General features: G+C 53.3%; 1 protein-coding gene across 1 annotated transcript; it reads right to left on the minus strand.

The window, feature by feature from the left end:
- Positions 1-6,507: 6,507 nt before the first annotated feature.
- On the minus strand, positions 6,508-17,396 carry PLVAP (plasmalemma vesicle associated protein). Its single transcript, XM_077777001.1, has 6 exons — positions 16,939-17,396; positions 9,757-9,853; positions 8,945-9,657; positions 7,508-7,562; positions 7,281-7,359; positions 6,508-6,751 (listed from the first exon to the last, which is right to left on the minus strand). Exons 1-6 carry the CDS (start codon positions 17,305-17,307, stop codon positions 6,508-6,510), a joined length of 1,557 nt encoding a protein of 518 aa, XP_077633127.1. The 5' UTR covers positions 17,308-17,396.
- Between the last annotated feature and the right edge of the window lie 899 nt (positions 17,397-18,295).

The raw sequence follows: 18,295 nt of genomic DNA on the forward strand, positions 1-18,295 counted from the left end.
TCCCTTTGCTCGTTTGTTTTGTTTCTTAAATTCCCCATATGAGTGAAGTCACTTTCTCTGACTTCTCTCACTTAGCGTTACCATCTCTAACTCCAGCCATGGTGTTGCAAATGTTTCTTATGGCTGAAGTATATCCCATTATATATATAAACACCATGTCTTTTTTCTCCATTCATCTATCAGTGGGCACTTGGGCTGCTTCCATAACGTGGCTATTGGAGATAACCCTGCTATAAACATCGGGGTGACTGTATCCCTTTGAATTAGTGCTGAGGCCTTTGATTCCGAGTCGCACAGGGGCCTGATAGGTTGGCGATGAACCAGCAGAGGGCGCCTTGCCCTAAGAAAAGGAGGTGCTGGCTGCTCCTATCCAGGCTTCTGGCCCTCCAAGGTTCCAGGCTTCCCCACCCCTGTGGCAGCAGATGAATGGCTAACTTCCCCTGCCATAGCTAGAAACAATCTTAAATAGGGTCAGGATCCCTTCCAGAATCAGTAAAAGGGTCCTGCCTCCAATGATCGAAGATACAGGCTCTCAGGTTTCAGGGGACGTGTGAGCGGCGGAACCTGGGAGGTATCCAGGACTGTCAAAGGGTATGAAGAGAATTTTTCCTGCACTCAAGCAAAGCCTCCCCCCACCACCCCGACCCTGCGTCTTCATGGACTTCATTGTAATATGTCACTCTTGGGGCACTATTGGGGCAGCTGGGGCTGCCCCAGCACGGGGGGCTCCTGGAGGGAAAGGCTCACTCCATGAGCTGAGGCCATGAATGTCGCTGTTATGCATGCCTGGTTTTTGGAAATACAGACTGACTGATGCCCAGAGAAGAGAAGCAATACCGTAGGTCTGTTGGGGGTGGGGGTCCAGATGTCCTCCATGCCGGAAGAGCTGGAGGGCTCCCAGGAGGAGGTGAGCGGGGTCTGGGTGGGGAGGGTGGCGCTCTTGGGGCAGGATGCCGGGCCCCACCCACCTCCCCCCGGGCCCTGGCACACTGTGGGACTGAGGTCCTTGGCTACAGTCCTTTTTTTTCCAAGAAGGGTGAGGTGGTTTGTGGGAAGCAGCTATGGGGGTTATTTATAGAGGTCACAGGAAATCCCTAAAGAGTCAGAACCTCACCCAGTGGCTGGGCCACAGAGCCAGGGAGGGGGTCTGCCAAATGCTCCCTGTCCTGCCCCTGAGGGAGCCACCAGCTTGAGGGAGTCAGAGCTAAATGCTCAGGTCTATAAAAAGGGAGAGATGGAGCTGGGGATTCCCCCAGGGGGAGCAAGGGCTATACCTGGGGCAATCAAGGAGGGCTGCCTGGAGGAGGGATCTCTGGGGGCCGGGCCCCAGAATTTGTCTCCCAGAATGGAGAAAGAAGAATTTGTCATGAAAAAGGCATTCTAATCTAAGATCACAAATTAAGAGATACTCTTTAGCCAGAGATTTAAGGTCTTGGAGGCTGCACTGGGGGTAGGGGTAGGGACACAAGAGAGACGAGAACTGGACTTTGTTCCCAGGGTAATGGGGAGCCATGGAGGGTGTGTGAGCCCGAGAGGGACATGGTCAGATCCCATGATGGAAAGATCTCTCTGGCCCAGCAAAGCTGGGTGTGGGGCCAGCGAGAGAGACACCAACCAAAAGTCAGACCTGTGCCCATATGTCCAGAAGGTTTAGAATGATTATTTCTCAGATGAAAAGGGGTGGGGGGGTGGCTGAGACCAGCGGAGTCAAGATTTGAATCCAGGGATGTCTGGCCCTGGAAGCCAAACTCAGGCATCCTGTGGTTGCTGGGACTGGCAGGTGTCGGTGTCCTGTCCGGGTCCCCAGCTACCCAGGCAGTAGGCTTAGGGTCAGGGACGTCCTTGCTTCCTTGGGGCCTCCAGACCAGCCCGTCTGGGCGGCCTGGCCTGGCTGACCCCCTGCCCTGGCTTGGCGGGGCCCCAGCCGAGTGTTTCCTGCAGCGGGTCGTCTCTCACCCGAGTTTCCGTATCCAGGAAATATCGCTCCTTTGTCCCTCCTGACTAGCCTGCTTAAAGCGTCGCGTTGCCAGTCATGGTTCCTTGTGACTCATCCCCTCCCTGTGTAGGGTCTCAGGGGACCGGCTGAGAGAGAATCAAGGCTGAGGTAGTGGGGAAGGGCGGGTGGGCAAACAAGCTGAGAGTCTCGACCACAATTTTTTAGGCTCTTCTTCTACTGATGGCCATTCGCTTTGTTTCCTGGAGTTTTTATTTCTCAGGGATAAAGTCCCAGGAGCGGGATTGCTGGATCCAAGGGTTTGTGCATCTTTACTTTCATTAAGTATCACCGAATTCATTTCCAGAAGGGCCACAATGAGAGTTGCATTTCTACCAGTCCTCTAGGAAAACGCCCTTTCTCTACATCTTTACCAGCAGTGCGTATTATGGCTTTTTAACTTTTTTTTCCAGTCTCCTGGTAACAATGTAATTTCCCTGTGTTCCTCTAACGTACTGTTCCCTGTTTTCCCCACAGATTTAGTAATCAGGGTGTTGAAATGCTCCTAAAGTGCACACTGGTGCCCTTTCTGACATCCTCTCACAACAAAACAAAAAACAAAAAATGGCCTGAGACTTACGTGCGACTGTTCCTGGAACCGCTTTGGAGAGGAGGTGTTCCTGCACTTTGGGACAGGCGGTGGTGCCTCAGCGATTGTCAGTACCTGGCGGGGGTGGGGGGCAGGGGGGTGGAATCTTTGCAAATCTTAGGAAGAGGAAAGCTACACATAGGTAATCTGGGTTTTAAGGACCCGCTTTTTAAATATCTGCTATTTTAAAGACACTAAATTGGCAACAATGCTGTCACAGCATGGGCCTCCTTGGCCCTTTCGCGAAACCCTTACTGATGATGATTTTTGCCATTTCACCTCACACACAGAGATGCCTCCACCTTGAGGGGATCTGGTGTGCCCCCAGGCTGGCTCTGGTTTGTGGGCTCTTCTGGCCTTGGGCCCGGGGTGGGGTGTGGAAGTGTAGAGGGTCCGAGGGGAAGGGTTTCTCCAGCTTTCAGTCTTTTCTCCCTTGTTGCCGGGGGGTAATTTTTCTTTTCTTTTTTTTTTTTTTTAATTTTTAAATGTTTTTATTTCTGAGAGACAGACAGAGTGTGAGCAGTGGAGGGGCAAAGAGAAAGAGACACAGAATCCAAAGGAGGCTCCAGGATCCGAGCTGTCAGCACAGAGCCCAACGCCGGGCTCGAACTCCCAAACTGGGAGATCACAACCTGAGCCAAGTCAGCCGCTCAACCGACTGAGCCACCCAGGTGCCCCAGGGGGTACCTTTTCGAAGCAGAAATCACCACTCTGGAGTCTTTGAAAGGATTCAATAATATTTATTTAGTGCCACTAACATATTTATATGGGCCACAGGGGGGCCGGGTATGGGGGGAGAGGGACCGAGGGACAGCTCTGGGACCACCCGGTGCTGCCTGGGAAGGGAAACGGGACTCTGCAGGGAACGGAGGCTAATGTTGTCCCCTCCCTAGGCCCTGGCACACTGGGGGTGAGGGAGGGTCAGGAGACAGGAAAATTGGAGGGCAGTGCAGTGGGGACACAGGGGCGAGCAGACCGGTGGGACGCTGCGCGTGCTTCGACCCGGGTGCATTGCAGGGGTGTGACATTGCGCGAGGGCGGGCCGGAAAGCCCGTGTGTGCTGCCCGCGCTCCATCTGCGTGCGGTGTTCTCACGCTGTCTGGGTGACATGGCCGCCACGGTTCTGTGGGACGCCATTGGCTCGTCTGTGTGTGACGTCACTGCTACATCTGCGTGTGGTGGCCGCGCGGGTCGGTGACGGCCCTGCAGTGTCCACGGGAGAGGGAGGGACTGCGTGGTNAGAGGCTTGGAGAGGTCACCTTCTGTGCTCCCAGCTCCTGCCTGACTTTGACCTTTGCTCCCTAAGACCCTGGGGACCCTCAAAGGCCCTGTCTGCACCCCTCACCCCTCAGACAGGGTCTCAATCTCCCTCCTTTGTCTCCATAGATATGCCCCCAGGCTGGCGATTTACTCATTCTCGGGAAGGTTTTTCCAGTGAGCCGGCCCCCACTCCCACACTCTCCCTGGCTCCCCAGTGCCCGCAAGAAGACAGAGCCAGATCCTTTCTACCTGGCATTCAAGGCTCCACCCACTCCGTCCGCATCAGTCCCCCTCATCAGAAACTTCAAGAGCCGTCACTTCGCCCCTCCCCAGCTGCCTTGGCAGCTGCTGTCTGGATGCCCTTCCCCCTCCTTGGCCTCAGTGAGCTTCTCGTGAGGGGTCAGGGGTTAGCTCAGAGGCTGTTTCCTGGTCGGGGACGAGGGGGCCCCAGCCAAGTCCTGCTTCCGCTGGCCCCCTCCCTTCCTTCCCTGGCTCTTCCCTGGGGCCCCAGCAGCCTCACGTTCCCTGGCTGCCTCTGCCCCCACCCCCACCCCCCGCCCGGCTCCCGCTTGACCAGGATTCAGCCCTGACATTTATTTTTCACCCACTCCTGCCCGCCAGCCTGCAAGGGAGGGTGGTCCCTGGGCATTTTTCAGAGACTGAGGCTCCTGACCGCCCCCCCATCATCGCTTGTCTGGACCAGTGCAGTTGCCTTCGCCCTGGTCCCCGGCTGCCGCCCTTCACCCCTCAACCGTGACCAGGGGGTGCCTGTGAGCACCGGAGTCCTTCTCTGCTCACTGCCGTGCCGGGGCTCCCGAAGTTCTCACTGCAGCCACAGGGCCCTGCCTGGTCCGTGCCCCCGCCCCTCCTCAGCTCCTCCTCACCCCCCAGATGGCTCTGCTCGAGCCTCACCAGGCACAGTCGGTCCTGTCTCAGGGCCTTTGCACAGGCTGTGCCCTCTGCCTGGCTCACCGTTTCAGGGATGCCTGGCTCTCCATGCCTCCTCCCTCACCTCTCTAGTTCTTGGCCCACAGGTCACCCTCACACAGGGCAGAGGAGGCTGCCTGGCGTCCTGTGGAAAATTCTTTAATTTTTTTTAAGGTTTGTTTACTTATTTTGAGAGAGAGCAAGAGAGAGAGAGAGCACGCATAGGGGACGGGCAGAGAGAGAAAGCGAGGGAGAGCATCCCACGCAGGCTCCGCACTGTCAGCTCAGAGCCTGATGCAGGACTTGAGCCCACGAACCGTGAGATCATGACTTGGGGCCAAAATCAAGAGTCAAATGCTTAACTGACTGAGCCCCCCTAGGTACCCACTCCTGTGGCAAATTCTAACCTCCTCACACTGCCTCGTCCCTTTTCTGCCTCGCCCATCGCCAAGGGACCCTACAGCAATGGCTCACTCATCAGGTTCACCATCCGTCTCCAGCCCTAGACTGTGAGCCCCACAGGAGGGGGGGCTTCTGTGCCTTGTCCCTCCTGGTGTCCTCGTCACCCAGCAGCTGCTCAAGGCATACGGGTTGAATAAATGAAACAAATCACAGTAGTCATGGCAATGAACGTGAGTGACACTCGCCACGTGCCCGGCTCAGAGCCAGGGCTGGACTCCCATCTTCAGCCTTCCACACGGCAACTTTTGCATTATCCAGCCCCCTGGCCCCTACACCAATATTTACTCACTTGTTTTTACATCAACTCTGTGTGTGTGTGTGTGTGTGTGTGTGTGTGTGTGTGTGTGTGTGTACACTGATACCCAAAGGACACAGTTTCATCAGGTAAAAAGGAAAACTAGTGCCTTAATGATGGGGATGCCTGGGTGGCTCAGTCAGTTAAGGTTAAGCATCTGACTTTGACTCAGGTCATAATCTCACGGTTTGTGGGTTTGAGCCACGCATCATGCTCTGTGCTGACAGCTTGGAGCCTGGAGCCCGCTTCGGATTTTGTGTCTCCCTTTCTCTCTGCTCCTGCCCCACTCATGTTCTGTCTGCCTGTCTCTCTCTCAAATATAAATAAACATTAGCATTCAGATGGGCCTGGCCTCCCTAGGACTCCCAATCCAGAGCTGATGGCCTCTTTCTCAGGGGAAGGCAAATCAAGGCTGGAGCCCAGAGAACCAAAAGCCCTTCCTGAGACCTGGCAGAAAGAAGCAGGAGGGGCCCCCACTTAAGTACTCATTGTTTTCTCTGCAGGGGAGATGTCTTTTGGGGTAAACAATGTCAAGAGCTTCCCCTTTCTCAGTGGGGACAGGCTTGGGCCCGGGGCCTGGCTCTGGCCCTGACTCACGGACACGTGACCCCGCTGGTCACTTCCCTGGGGCCTCAGTTCCCTCCTCTGAGAAGTGGGGATAATAATAGAACCTCCTTCCTTGCCATGATGGCTTTCGGCCAAGATGGAGAGAGGAAAACTGCTCGGAGCAAGGTCTTCTCTCCAGCTCTTCCGTTCTGTGGGCTGCCTGAGGCTAAGGGATTTCTCCCCGATGGAGCTGCCCAGAGCAAAGGGGCAAGTTCTGCAAGAAGGTGAGCTCCCCATCAGAGGGGGTATGTAAGAAAAGGCATAGTGGACATGGAGCTGGATGCAGAGGAGCCCCAGGATTTGACTACAGACCTGGAAGTCTGTTTGTCCCCAAGGCCTGCATTTAATAGCCTGAGGCTGAAATAGAGCCTGTTGTCAATAGCCTGTTGGCAGATCTACAGGAAGGTGGGAAGGCGCAGGGTTGGGGTCAGAGGGAGGATCTGACTTAGACTCCCAGGGGTCCCTCTGAGCCCCTGGTCCTAAACTGGGAACGGCAATGCTAGTCGCTGACTCCTTGGTCAGCGATATGGTCCTGACCGGAAGCATGGCCACCACCTGGGAGCGAGCACAGGATGTTTCTGGGGCGGTGGCCTGAGTCACCTTCCCCATGATGCACAGACTGTGGTCCAGGGGGCGGAGAGGGCCGCACGGGCATCAGGCTCTGACCTGGGAGTGTGCGGGGTGCCCTGACGTGCCCCTGCGGCAAACAGCAGAGTTTCCATGCCCTTGATTTCGGAGACCTCCGTTTTTGCCAAGATAGAAAGAGAGGCTCAGAGAGGTGGGGTGAGAGGCTTGGGAACCTTTTCCTGACCTTGCTCTCCCTCCTCCCTTCCTCAGCTTGAGCCTCCCTCCCCACCCTAGTCTGGTCTCTGAGCCTTGACCCTGGCTCTTCAAGATGTCGCCTGGAACACTGTACCTTCTGCCTGCCCCCAAACCAGCTCAGCCCCATCCTCACTGAGGCCTTCCCTTGCCTGCCTGGAGTCCAATAGCCTGGGTTTGTGATCCAGCTCTGCCACTCCCTGGCTGTGTTACCTGGTATACAGAAGGCGCTCAATTAAGGAAGCAGCAAGTATGATGATCCCTAGTCCCATTCTCATCCTCCTCTGAAGCCCTGAGACCAAACCATCCCAGTCTGCCCAGTACCTCACCTGGATGGGGCTACAGCCCCTGCAGAAAGCCTCTGGGACTCCAGGATCCTTCTCTTGAATTCCTCTAGGCCAGCTGGATCTACCACGAGAGGAAGGGGTCAGGTTCAACCAACTGCCCTGACCCTGGGCTAAGGATGGGCTGGCAGCCCCGAGAGCAGGGCTGAGATGGGATAAGAAGTGGGAAGGACCACCCCATGCCCTTCCCGGCTCTGCCTTCTGTCACTTACTGATGGGCGGGAGGTTGGAGGCAGGGCCCACAGGTCTCAGTACAGGTATCTGCGTCTGTGGGAAGAAAGACAAAGGAAGATTGGCAGAAGCCGGGGCCCCTGAACCGGAGTGCCAGGGAGGCTCCTGTCCCTCCATGCCCTTGCACACCTGGAGTTAGGTTCCCTCCAGAGCGGGGAAACAGATGCCAGAGAAGGACACCCACATCACTGGATGTCCAATCACCTGCACAAACCTGCACTCAAGTGACTGGGAACTCCAGGGACCGGCTTCCCCCAGAAGCCCCCCAGACACCCCTCTGTGGCCTGCCACAGTCACTGTTATTGTCTCAGTGCCAACCCGATCCCAATCTATGACCTCAACTGAGTCCATCCACCCAACCCCCAAGCCAGCCCCCGCTCTCGGCTGAATCCCACCCACTCTGTAAATCAACTGCCACCCTTCCAACAGCCCAGAGCCAATCTCTCCAAACTCGAAATCCAAACCCAGCTCTAAACCCAATCACCTAAGATCCAAGCCCAACATGAAAACAGAACCTTCCTTAGACTCAGACCCTGATCTAAACCCAATCCTAATGACAAACTCAATCCAACCAGACCTTTACATCCAACTCTGACGCCAACCCATCTCTTAGACCCGGTCGCTATGAAAAATCTGCCCTCAACGCCATGGCCCCAGCCCAGCCCTGGGCTCTATCATGGCTTCCCAATGCCACACGCACCCCAACTCAACCTTAGACCCCAGCCTCTCCCTGGAACCCCAACCAGCCCCACCAGCCACCTACACTCACCTGAGATTCAATTCCACCTGTGGTGCTTCAACTGAATGCAACCCCAAAGCCACGGACATCCGGTATTCACCCCTCACCCAATGCGAGACCCATTGGCCGCCCTGCATGGGACCCTTGACTTAACTTTTAACCTTTCCCTGCAATGCAAATCCAGCCTGACCCCCATTCTACCAATTCTAAGACTAATGAAGTCTTTGATGGAACCCCAACTTTGACCCAAACCAACTCTGAACACAGCGGTCACTGGAACTCACCTTGACCCAAACACAAGCTCTACCTCCACATCAAGGCTTTGTTCCTCCAGACCTGCCTTAACCTTCAGTCTCTAACTCCCAACCTAACCCATCGCCCATCCTTCAACTCAGACACCTCCCAACCTTGATGCCAACCCCCCATGAATCCCCAGTCCTCCCCCTGCACCCAGTTTGAGGCCCCCCAGCCGCCCTAAACTCAACCCCCATCCTGAATCATTTCTCAAGGTCATTCCAAATTCCTAACTCCACCCCAACCCTATGTCACTGAGACTCTCGAGTGAGTCCTAACTAAACCGACCGAGACTAAACCGACGGGGAGGCTCACCTCGAACCCGAGTTCAACATCCCCACCAGCACGGACCTGACCCCGGCACAACCAGGGCCCCCCATCCCACCTTGGCCTTGAGGTAGGTGTCCAAGGCGGGGTTTCTCATGAGCAGCTGCAATCTGAGCTGCTCTGCCTCCCGCTTCTTCTCCTCCAGCTCCTTGGCCAGGCCATCTCGCTCCTTCCGCAGAGCGGTCTTCTCCTCCAGGGCTAGCTGGCTCTGCCGGGTGCAGTCGGCCTGGAGCTTGGCCTCTCGGGCCTGGGCCTCCTTCTCCACCTTCTCCTTGGCCTCCTGAGTGGCCCGCAGCCTCTCCTCGACCGCCAGCTTCTGGCGCTGGATGTCCGCGTTCTCGCGGGCCACGCGCTCGATGCCGGCCCGCAGGCTCCGGGCCAGCTCCTCCACCTTGCTGCTCATGAGGGTGGGCATGTGGTCGCAGATTCTCCGGACGGAGGCCAGCTCTGAGCCGAGGGGATGGTACAGGTTGTAGCCCAAGGTGTCCAGGGTGCGCGGGATAATGGAGTCTTTCCAGAGGTTCCGCAGCTCCATCTCGAACTTGTCCTTGTCCAGCGGGAGGCAGAGGCTCTGCACCTTCTGCACGCGCTCCTCGGCCAGCTGGCACTCCTGCTGCTGCTGCTCCCGGGCCTTGCCGCACTGGGCCAGCTGCCCCTCCACCACCCGCCTGCTCAGCACCAGCCCCTCCTTGTCCTTGGCGCACACCTCCTTCTCCTTCGCCAGCTCCATCTCCAGCGTCTTGGCCTTCTGGTTCAGCATTTGGATCAAGGCGGAGGTACAGGGGGGAGGGGGGAGGCTCGTTAACTCGGGAAGGGGGAGGGGGAGGGGTTCTGGAGCCCTGGCTCCTCCCCCGCCCAGAGCACACTCACCATCACAGCTCTTGTTGGTCTCTTTCAGTTGCTCTTGACACTGGCTCTCACTCACGATGATGGACGCCATGTACCGCTCGTTGTTCATGTGGGTCACCTGAGCAGACGGGACACGGGGCAGAGCTCACAGTCCAGCCCCTGCGGGTCCCCTTGTTCCTGAGGTGCACAGAGCCTCTGCGCCGGGGGCCCCAGATCCCGCACCGAGTGGCCCCAGGTCACAAGGTCCTTTATAGAGGATGCTGGTCAGATCTTTATTATTTTTTAAATTTATTTTAGAGAGAGAGAGAGAGAGCACACTAATGGGGGAGGGGCAGAGAGAGAGGGAGACACAGAATCCGAAGAAGCTTCAGGCTCCAAGCTGTCAGCACAGAGCCCGATGCGGGGATTGAACCTATGGACTGTGAGATCATGACCTGAGCCGAAGTCGGATGCTCAACCAAATGAGCCACCCAGGTGCCCCGGGTCAGATCTTTAAAAGTTGTTAAGGGAGGTCCTGAGGGGTTCAGTCAGTTGAGTGTCTGACTCGGTTTTGGCTCAGGTCCTGATCGTGTGGTTCATTCATGAGTTGGAGCCTCGTGTGGAGCTCCAGGCTGACAGTGCAGAGCGTGTTTGGGATTTTCACTCTGCCCCTCCCCCTGCTCCTGTTCTTTCTCTCTCTTCTCTCTCTCAAAATTAAAAAAGAAAAAAATTGTTTATACTGTTTGGCAATAAAAAGGAATGAAGCACTCATACCTGCTACAATTGAATGAACCTTGAAAACATTAGTTCACATTTATGGCCAACTAATTATTTTTTGTTTTTTAATATTTTATTTTATTCTATTGAGGGAGAGAGGGTGCAAGTGAGGGAGGGGGAGAGAGAGAGAGAGAATCCCATGAGAGCAGAGAGAGAGAAGGAGAGAGAAAGGGAGACAGAAAGTGGGGGGAGGGTGGAGAGAGAGAGAGAAGCAAGGCTCACCCAAAGCAGGGCTCGAACTCATGAACCATGAGATCATGACCCAAGCTGAGTCAGATGCTTAAACCGACCGAGCCATCCATGCGCCCCACCAACTAATTTTTTATTATTTTTTATTTTTATTATTATTAATTTTTTAATATTTTTATTTATTTCTAGGAGAGAGAGACAGAGACAGCGTGAGCAGGAGAGGGTCAGAGAGAGAGGGAGATACAGCTTCCGAAATAGGCTCCAGGCTCTGAGCTGGCAGTCAGCACAGAGCCCGACGCGGGGCTCGAACCCACGAACTGCGAGATCATGACCTAAGCGAAAGGCGGACGCCTAACCGACTAAGCCACCCAGGCGCCCCACCAACTAATTTTTTAAATATATATATTTATTTATTTATTTTTGAGAGAAAGCATGAGCGGGAGAGGGGTGAGGGAGAGAGAGACAGAGGATCTGAAGTGGGCTCTGCGTTGACAGTGGAGAGCCCGATGTGGGGCTCAACCTCCCAAACTGAGAGATCATGACCTGAGCTGAAGTCCAACACTTAACCAGCTAAGCCACCCAAGTGCCCCATGGCCAACTAATTTTTGGCAAGGCTGCTGTTATGAACTGAACTCTGGCTTTCTCTTTCATATGTTGAAATCCTAACCCGCATGACCTCAGAATGTGACTGTCTTTGGAGACAGGGTCTTGAGGTTAATATGGTGTTAACTTGATGTTAATGACCTCAGGTCATTGAGCTGGGCCCTAATCCAATATGACCAATGTCCTTATAAGAGAAAATTTGGACACCCAGAAATGCAAACAGGGAAGATGACATGAAGACACAGTGAGAAGGTGGCCAGCTATCTACAAGGCCTGGGACAGATCTTCCCTCCTAACCCTCGGAAAGAACTCACATCTTGACCTTGTGTGCATGCAAAAATAGATTTCTAGTGTTTAAGCCACCTGATGTGTGTACTTTGCTAATAAGGTGACCCTAGAAAACTGATATGGGCCACCTGGGTGGCTCAGCCACTTAAGTGTCTGACACTTCGTTTCAGCTCAGGTCGTGATCTCACTGTTGGTGGGTTCATGCCCCACCTAGGTGTCTGCATTGACAGTGTGGAGCCTGCTTGGGGTTCTCTCTCCCTTCCTCTCTCTCTTCCCTCCCTCACTTGCTTTCTCTCTCTTTCTCTCTCAGAATAAATAAACAAACTTTAAAAATAATAGAAAAAATTAAAAAAAAAAAGAAAATTAATATAGGTGCCAAAATCATTCATGGGGGAAAGTCTTTTCAACAAATAGAGTTGACGCAGCTGCTTCTCCACTGGTTAAGGAATGAACTTGGATCCCTACCTCACACCATATACAAAAATTAACTCAAAATGGCTCAACGACCCAAACATAAGACCTAAAACTATAAAAGTCTTTAGAAGAAAACGTAAGTGTTAACTGCATGACCTTGGATTTGGCAATGGTTTCTTAGGTGTGACACCAAAAGCACCACCACCACCACCAACAAAACAGGTAAATAGAACTTCATCAAAATTACAAACTTTTGTGCTTCAAAGGATTCCATCAAGAAAAGGTAAAGACTGTCAAATCACTATATTATATACTTGAGACTGATATAACACTGCATGTCAATTATACTCCCAGTTAAAAAAGATAGAGAAAGGGAAAAGACGACCCATAGATGCAAGAAAATATTTGCACAGCATGTATCTGGTGATGGTAGTAGGTACCCAGAATGTATAAAAGTAAACTCTTTTTTAAAAAAAAAATTTTTAGGGGTGCCTGGGTGGCTTAGTCGGTTAAGCGTCCGACTTTTGCTTAGGTCATGATCTCGCGGTTCGTGGGTTCGAGCCCCACGTCGGGCTCTGTGCTGACTGCCAGCTCAGAGCCTGGAGCCTGTTTCAGAGTCTGTGACTCCCTCTCTCTCTGACCCTCCCCTGCTCACGCTGTCTCTCTCTCTCCTAGAAATAAATAAAACATTTAAAGAAATAAATAAAATAAAAAAATTTTAATTTTATTTATTTCTGAGAGAGAGCCACCCAGGTACCCCAATGGTGTCCTTATTCATATACCATGGTCACCTGTAGGAGGAAGGGCCTTCAGACGCTTAAGATATCCCCGTCCTCTGTCTGTATTTTCAAAGACTTCACGCGCTCTGCCCGCAAAGCACAATATCACACGCAATGGCACACCTGTCCACCCCCTGCACCCCCTTCCTTCTCCCCAGAGGGAACTGCCACCCCCATCTTTAGCTTTATCATTAATTTGCTTTTCAAAAATATTTTCACAATAGGGGTGCCTGGGTGGTTCAGTGTGGGTTTGGTGTCTAACTCTTGATCTCAGCTCAGGACTTTTAAAAAAGAATTATTATTTAAAAAATTTTTAGGGGCGCCTGGGTGGCTCAGTCAGTTGAGTGCCCGACTCTGGCTCGGGCCATGATCTCACAGTTTGTGGGTTTGAGCCCCACGTCGGGCTCTGTGCTGACAGCTAGCTCAGAGCCTGGAGTCTGTTTTCGGTTCTGTGTCTCCCTCTCTCTCTGACCCTCCCCTGCTCACACTGTCTCTCTCTCTCTCAGAAATAAATAAAACATTAAAAAAATTAAAAAGTAAACTCTTATAGATCAATAATAAAAAGATAACTGAATGAATGGGGCGCCTGGGTGTCTTAGTCAGTTAAGCATCCGACTTTCGCTTGGGTCAGGATCTCGCGGTTCGTGGGTTCGAGCCCCGCGTCGGGCTCTGTGCTGACTGCCAGCTCAGAGCCTGGAGCCTGTTTCAGAGTCTGTGACTCCCTCTCTCTCTGACCCTCCCCTGCTCACGCTGTCTCTCTCTCTCTCTCCTAGAAATAAATTAAAAAAAAAAAAGATAACTGAATCGAAAAATGGACAAAGCATCTGAAAATTTCTCCAAAGAAGGTACACTCGTGGTCAACAGGCACATAAAAAAATATTCACCATTATTACTCAACAGGGAAACGCAAATGAAAACCACCATGAGATGCCACCTAACACCCATTAGGATGGTTATAAATGAAACGGAAAAAAAGAATGAGCAGTAACGCGCATTGGTGAGGGTGTGGAGAAAGGAGAATCCCCAGACAGTACTGGTTGGAATGTAAAACTGGGGCAGTGGCTTTGGAAAACAGGCCAGCAGTTCCTCAAAATGTGAAACATGGAATTACCACGTGACCCAGCAATTTCACTCTTCCGTGTAGACCTGTGATAAACTGATACGCATCCACACAAAAGCTTCTACACCCATGTTCACAGCAGCACTAATCACAATCACTCAAAGGCAGAAACGACCCAAGTGTCTGTCAGCAGGGGAATGAACAAAATGTGGTCCATCCACAGAACAGAATATTACTCAGCCATCAAAAGGAATGGGGCACTGATTCATGCTTGGGTGAACCTCAAAACATCGTGCCGAATGTTAGAAGCCAGACACAAAAGGCCACATGTTGTCTGATCCTATTTATACAAAATGTCCAGAACAGGCAAATTCATAGAGACAGGAAACAGATTAGTGGTTGGCAAGGGCTGGATGGAGGTGGGGGGGTGGTATCTTTTTGGGGTGATGAAAATATTCTAAAATCAACTGTCATGATTTGCACAGCTCTGTGAAGGTACTAGAAATTATTGAAATGTACACTTAAAAGAATGTTTTTAATGTTTATTTATTTTTGAGAGAGAGAAAGAGACAGAGCGAGAACGGGGGAGGGGCAGAGAGAGAGGGAGACACAGACTCCGAAGCAGGCTCCAGGCTCTGAGCTGTTAGCACAGAGCCCGACGCAGGGCTTGAACTCGTGAACTCTGAGATCATGACCTGAGCTGAAGTCGGGCGCTTAACCGAATGAGCCACCCAGGTGCCCCAGAATGGTACACTTTTAATGGGTGAGTTGTAGAGCATACGGATCATATATCAGTAAAGCTGTTTTTAAAGGAGGTTTTTACATGTAACAAGGTGTGCTTTCCAAACTTAGGAACAGAATCCTCTGCAGAAATATAACAGGTAAACGTATAAAGAATGCAGGAAGTTTTGTTTTCTGCCACCTCTTGTCCTGTCCTTTTGGAAGCTGACCCTATGCTGATGGGGTTCAGGGGGGTGGGTGGATGATGGATTTCTGTTTCCAGAAATCTTAGCCACAGAAAGAGAAAGATCTGCAGGTTTCAGCAAAATGAATTGGATTCAAACATGAAATGAGAAAGAGGTTTTTCTCTAGTTGGAGGAAGTGATAAAAGGGGACCCCAGGGTGCTGCATCTGGACCCCATGTGCCAGGCAAGGGTCCCCTTGCCTTGACATGGAACAGGATGGAGCAGACCCTAAAAATATCACGAAGTTAGGGGTGCCTGAGTGGCTCAGTTGGTTTAGCCTCCACTCTTGATTTCTACAGATCTTCTTCTTCTGCGGCTAACATTTCTGAAGACAGAAGTCACTGAGCTTCCAGAATGATTTCTCCCTTGCCCTCGGTCCCCCTTAGCATAGGGCCAGCCCCCAAAGGAATAAGGACAAGGAGTGGCAGAGAGCTCAGGCTGTGATCTCACGGCCGTGGGATCGAGCCCTGTGTCGGGCTCCATGCTGAGCACGGGACCCGCTTAAGATTCTCTCTCTCTCCTTCTCCCCTCTCCCCGTCTCATGCTCTTTCTCTCTGAAATAAAATAAAATAAAATACAAATAATAAGTAAATAAATAAACAAATAAGTAAGAAGCAGGGGAGACGAACATATTTTTAAAAAATATATCACTGAGTTAAATTCTCTTTTCCAGGATCTCAGCACCGGAAATGCAGTTCCTCTAGCAGAGAATTTAAGAAAAATCCTGTTTCTCAGCAAGGCCAGGATCAGGAAAGACCAAGATTCACCCAGTACCATCAGACACCTGGGGCTGCCATGGAGAGGGGGAGTGGGGGCAGAGGATACTCCCCAGCCTCAGGGCGCCCCTCCAGGGACTAGGGAAACCCCAGGATCCTTGGAGAAAACCCTGAACTCTTTCATCCCGCAGCCATTTATCAACACAAAGGAGATTAAAAAAAAAAAAAAGCTGTGTTTTTCAAATTTTTAGTTGTCAAGATCCAGATTCTTAGGCTTCTAATACTCTACGATGGGGGAGTTCGGGACCCCGGGGTGCGTGTGAGTGTCTAAAACCTTATGATCCTGGAATTGCCAACAGCTTCCAGACCCGATGGTTGTGCGCGTCCTGGAGGATGCGAATGGGCCAATTCCCCGGGGGACTGAGAAGTCTGAGGGGGGCCGCCCAGGCCTGGGGGACTGGTTCGAGGGGATACACAGCCCTGCCACATTCGGGGGGGTCTGAGGGAAGACTCACTGCATCCTGGGGACCTCGGGGAGACCCAGCTTGCCAAGGGACCTGAGACAGGGAGACAGACCTTTTCTGGGCAGGTCTGAGGGGGGCCGAGCACATCTTGCCTGTCCCGTAGGGAGGGCTGGGGGGGTCTGAGGCTCCAGCAGAGGCCCTTCCTTCCACAGCCCCCACAGCCCCCACCCCAGCCAGCCTGTGGGAGAAACTGAGGCTGTCCCCATCCAGACTTCCCTCCCCCTGCTCTGCCATCTCTCACCCCACATTCTGCTGAGGTCTGAGGAATGAGGTCCCAGCCACATGGCCTCCCCAGAGGAAGCGATGTGTGACAATTGGAGAGATTGTCAAGCAAATGTGACCTGAGCTGGGGGTGCGAGTAGGTGGCGGTCTCCGCTGGACCCCCACATGTGCCCCGGGGGACATTTCCCTGGGGCCGCCTGTTTCTGCCCCCTTGGAGAAAGCTGGCTTTCCTCTCTCTGGCTTCCATTTCCCCATCCACAGTGGGTCTGGAGCCCCTTACCTCCAGCGATATAGCAATGAGATATTTCTAGAGCGGATAGCCAGCATAAGGCAAATAAGAGCTGTTCATACTTCTTAGTAGGAACCAAATGCTCTGAGTTTTTATTTAACTAGTTCTTATTCATAGCTGGTGTGTGCTGGAACATTCTGAGCACTTCACGCCTATGAAGTCATGGGCCCAGGGCTGCTGCCAATTCATTCAGGGTGCCCGGTGAAACTTAAACTCCAAAGAGATAATGAGGACATTGCTTTTAGTATATGTATATCCCAGGGCTTGTGTGGGATATACTCGTACTAACAAGTCCACATGGGCTCCTCACATGAACTACTGAGTCTGTGACCATCTCTGGCTCATGGGGGAGGGGGCCAAAGCTCAGAAGAGTGGATGTGAACTTCCCAGGGCCTTACCCGGTCAGCCTGGCACTGGCGGAAGCTGGCGTTGATGCGGTCCAGTTCACGGCGGACATTCAGCATCGACTGCGTGATGGAGTCCTTGTGGCGGGTGGTGAGGTTGAGCTCCTTGGACAGGTTGGCCTCGGAGGCCGTGAGCCTTATGACCTGGCTGTACAGGCCCTCGGCCCGGCGCTCGGTGGCCTGGAGGTTGGATTCTGTGCTCACGTGCACGTTGCCGTAGATCATGAAGAGGACGAGGCCCAGGATGATGAGGAACTGGATGAGCGAGACAAAGAGGAAAAAGTAGCGCAGGTAGTACCAGCAGCCCCTCGGGCTGCCCCCCGCCTGGGCGTAGGCACCTCCGTGCTCCATCGCCAGCCCCATCTCGGCCGAGCCTGCTGCTGGGTGCACAGGCGTCGCTCGGCTGGCCGGCTTGCTCTGGGTGGCGGCCGCTGCCCCTTCTGCACCCTGCCACCGAGGAGGGGGGAGTGTTTATATTACTCCTCTTAATGCTTCCTCTGCCTGGCTCCTTCCTGGCCAGGAGGAAGTGGGGGCGGTGGGTTATCACAACACTCCCACCCTGGCTGTGAAGGGAGGGGCCGGGGCACTGCCGGACTTCTGACACTCGCAGGGGGGCGGGGGAGCACCAGCCGGGTGCCGGGGCTTCCTCGGCCTCTCCAAGCCTCAGTTTCTCCACCTGGCCCTTGCTCCGTGCCAAGCACCATTGTCGGCACTAGCCACCTATTGGCTCACGTCCTGGCCCCTGTGGTGCAGAGGAGGAAACTGAGGCACGGAGAGGTGAAGGGACAGTTTCCGGTCTCAGGCTGTTCGTTCACAGAGTCGGACTTACCCCCCGCCCCCCGCCACGGGCTGGCTGCAGATGTGTGTCCACACTGGGAGCTAAATCGGATGGAGTGCTTGGCCGGGAGCCAGGCCTACAGTAGGTACTTATATCAGGGCTTCACGAAGGTTGGGGGGAGCGGGCGGGCTGATCCGTGGATGGCAATAGCCCAGGCTCCCTAAGCTGTCAGCCAGCCTGATGCCCCAGCTCACAGAAGTGCTTCCTAAGTGCTCAGGGAGCAGCCGCCTAAGTGGGAGTGAACTTGGACCTGAGAGAGCAGGCTGGGCCCAAGCGAGCTGAGTGAGGGCCTTCTCCTGCCTCTTCTCAGTTTCCGCCTCTGTGAGATGGGTATGCGTGCTGTCCCTGTCACAGGGCCACAAAGAGTAAGAAACGGTTTGCCATTGTACTGTCATTTCCTGCTGGGAGCATTCATTACTTCGGGGCTTTGTGATTCAGTGACATATAGGTGGGAGATGAACTTCACCGTGGGTCATCTCCAGGTGGGCATGAAGGGAATTTGGGGACCAAGGA

Source organism: Crocuta crocuta, unplaced genomic scaffold (genome assembly GCF_008692635.1).
Source record: "Crocuta crocuta isolate KB4526 unplaced genomic scaffold, BGI_CrCroc_1.0 scaffold77, whole genome shotgun sequence".
NCBI lineage: Eukaryota > Metazoa > Chordata > Mammalia > Carnivora > Hyaenidae > Crocuta > Crocuta crocuta.

What these genes read in the sequence shown, in the direction of transcription:
- PLVAP (XM_077777001.1), bottom strand. Translation starts at nt 17,307, where the DNA reads ATGGGGCTGGCGATGGAGCACGGAGGTGCCTACGCCCAGGCGGGGGGC. An exon ending in CTCCAACCTCCCGCCCATCA is followed by an intron (nt 7,360 to 7,507) that starts GTAAGTGACAGA and finishes CTCTCGTGGTAG; the next exon opens with ATCCAGCTGGCCTAGAGGAA. An exon ending in GGGGCTGTAGCCCCATCCAG is followed by an intron (nt 6,752 to 7,280) that starts GTGAGGTACTGG and finishes CCTGGACCACAG; the next exon opens with TCTGTGCATCATGGGGAAGG.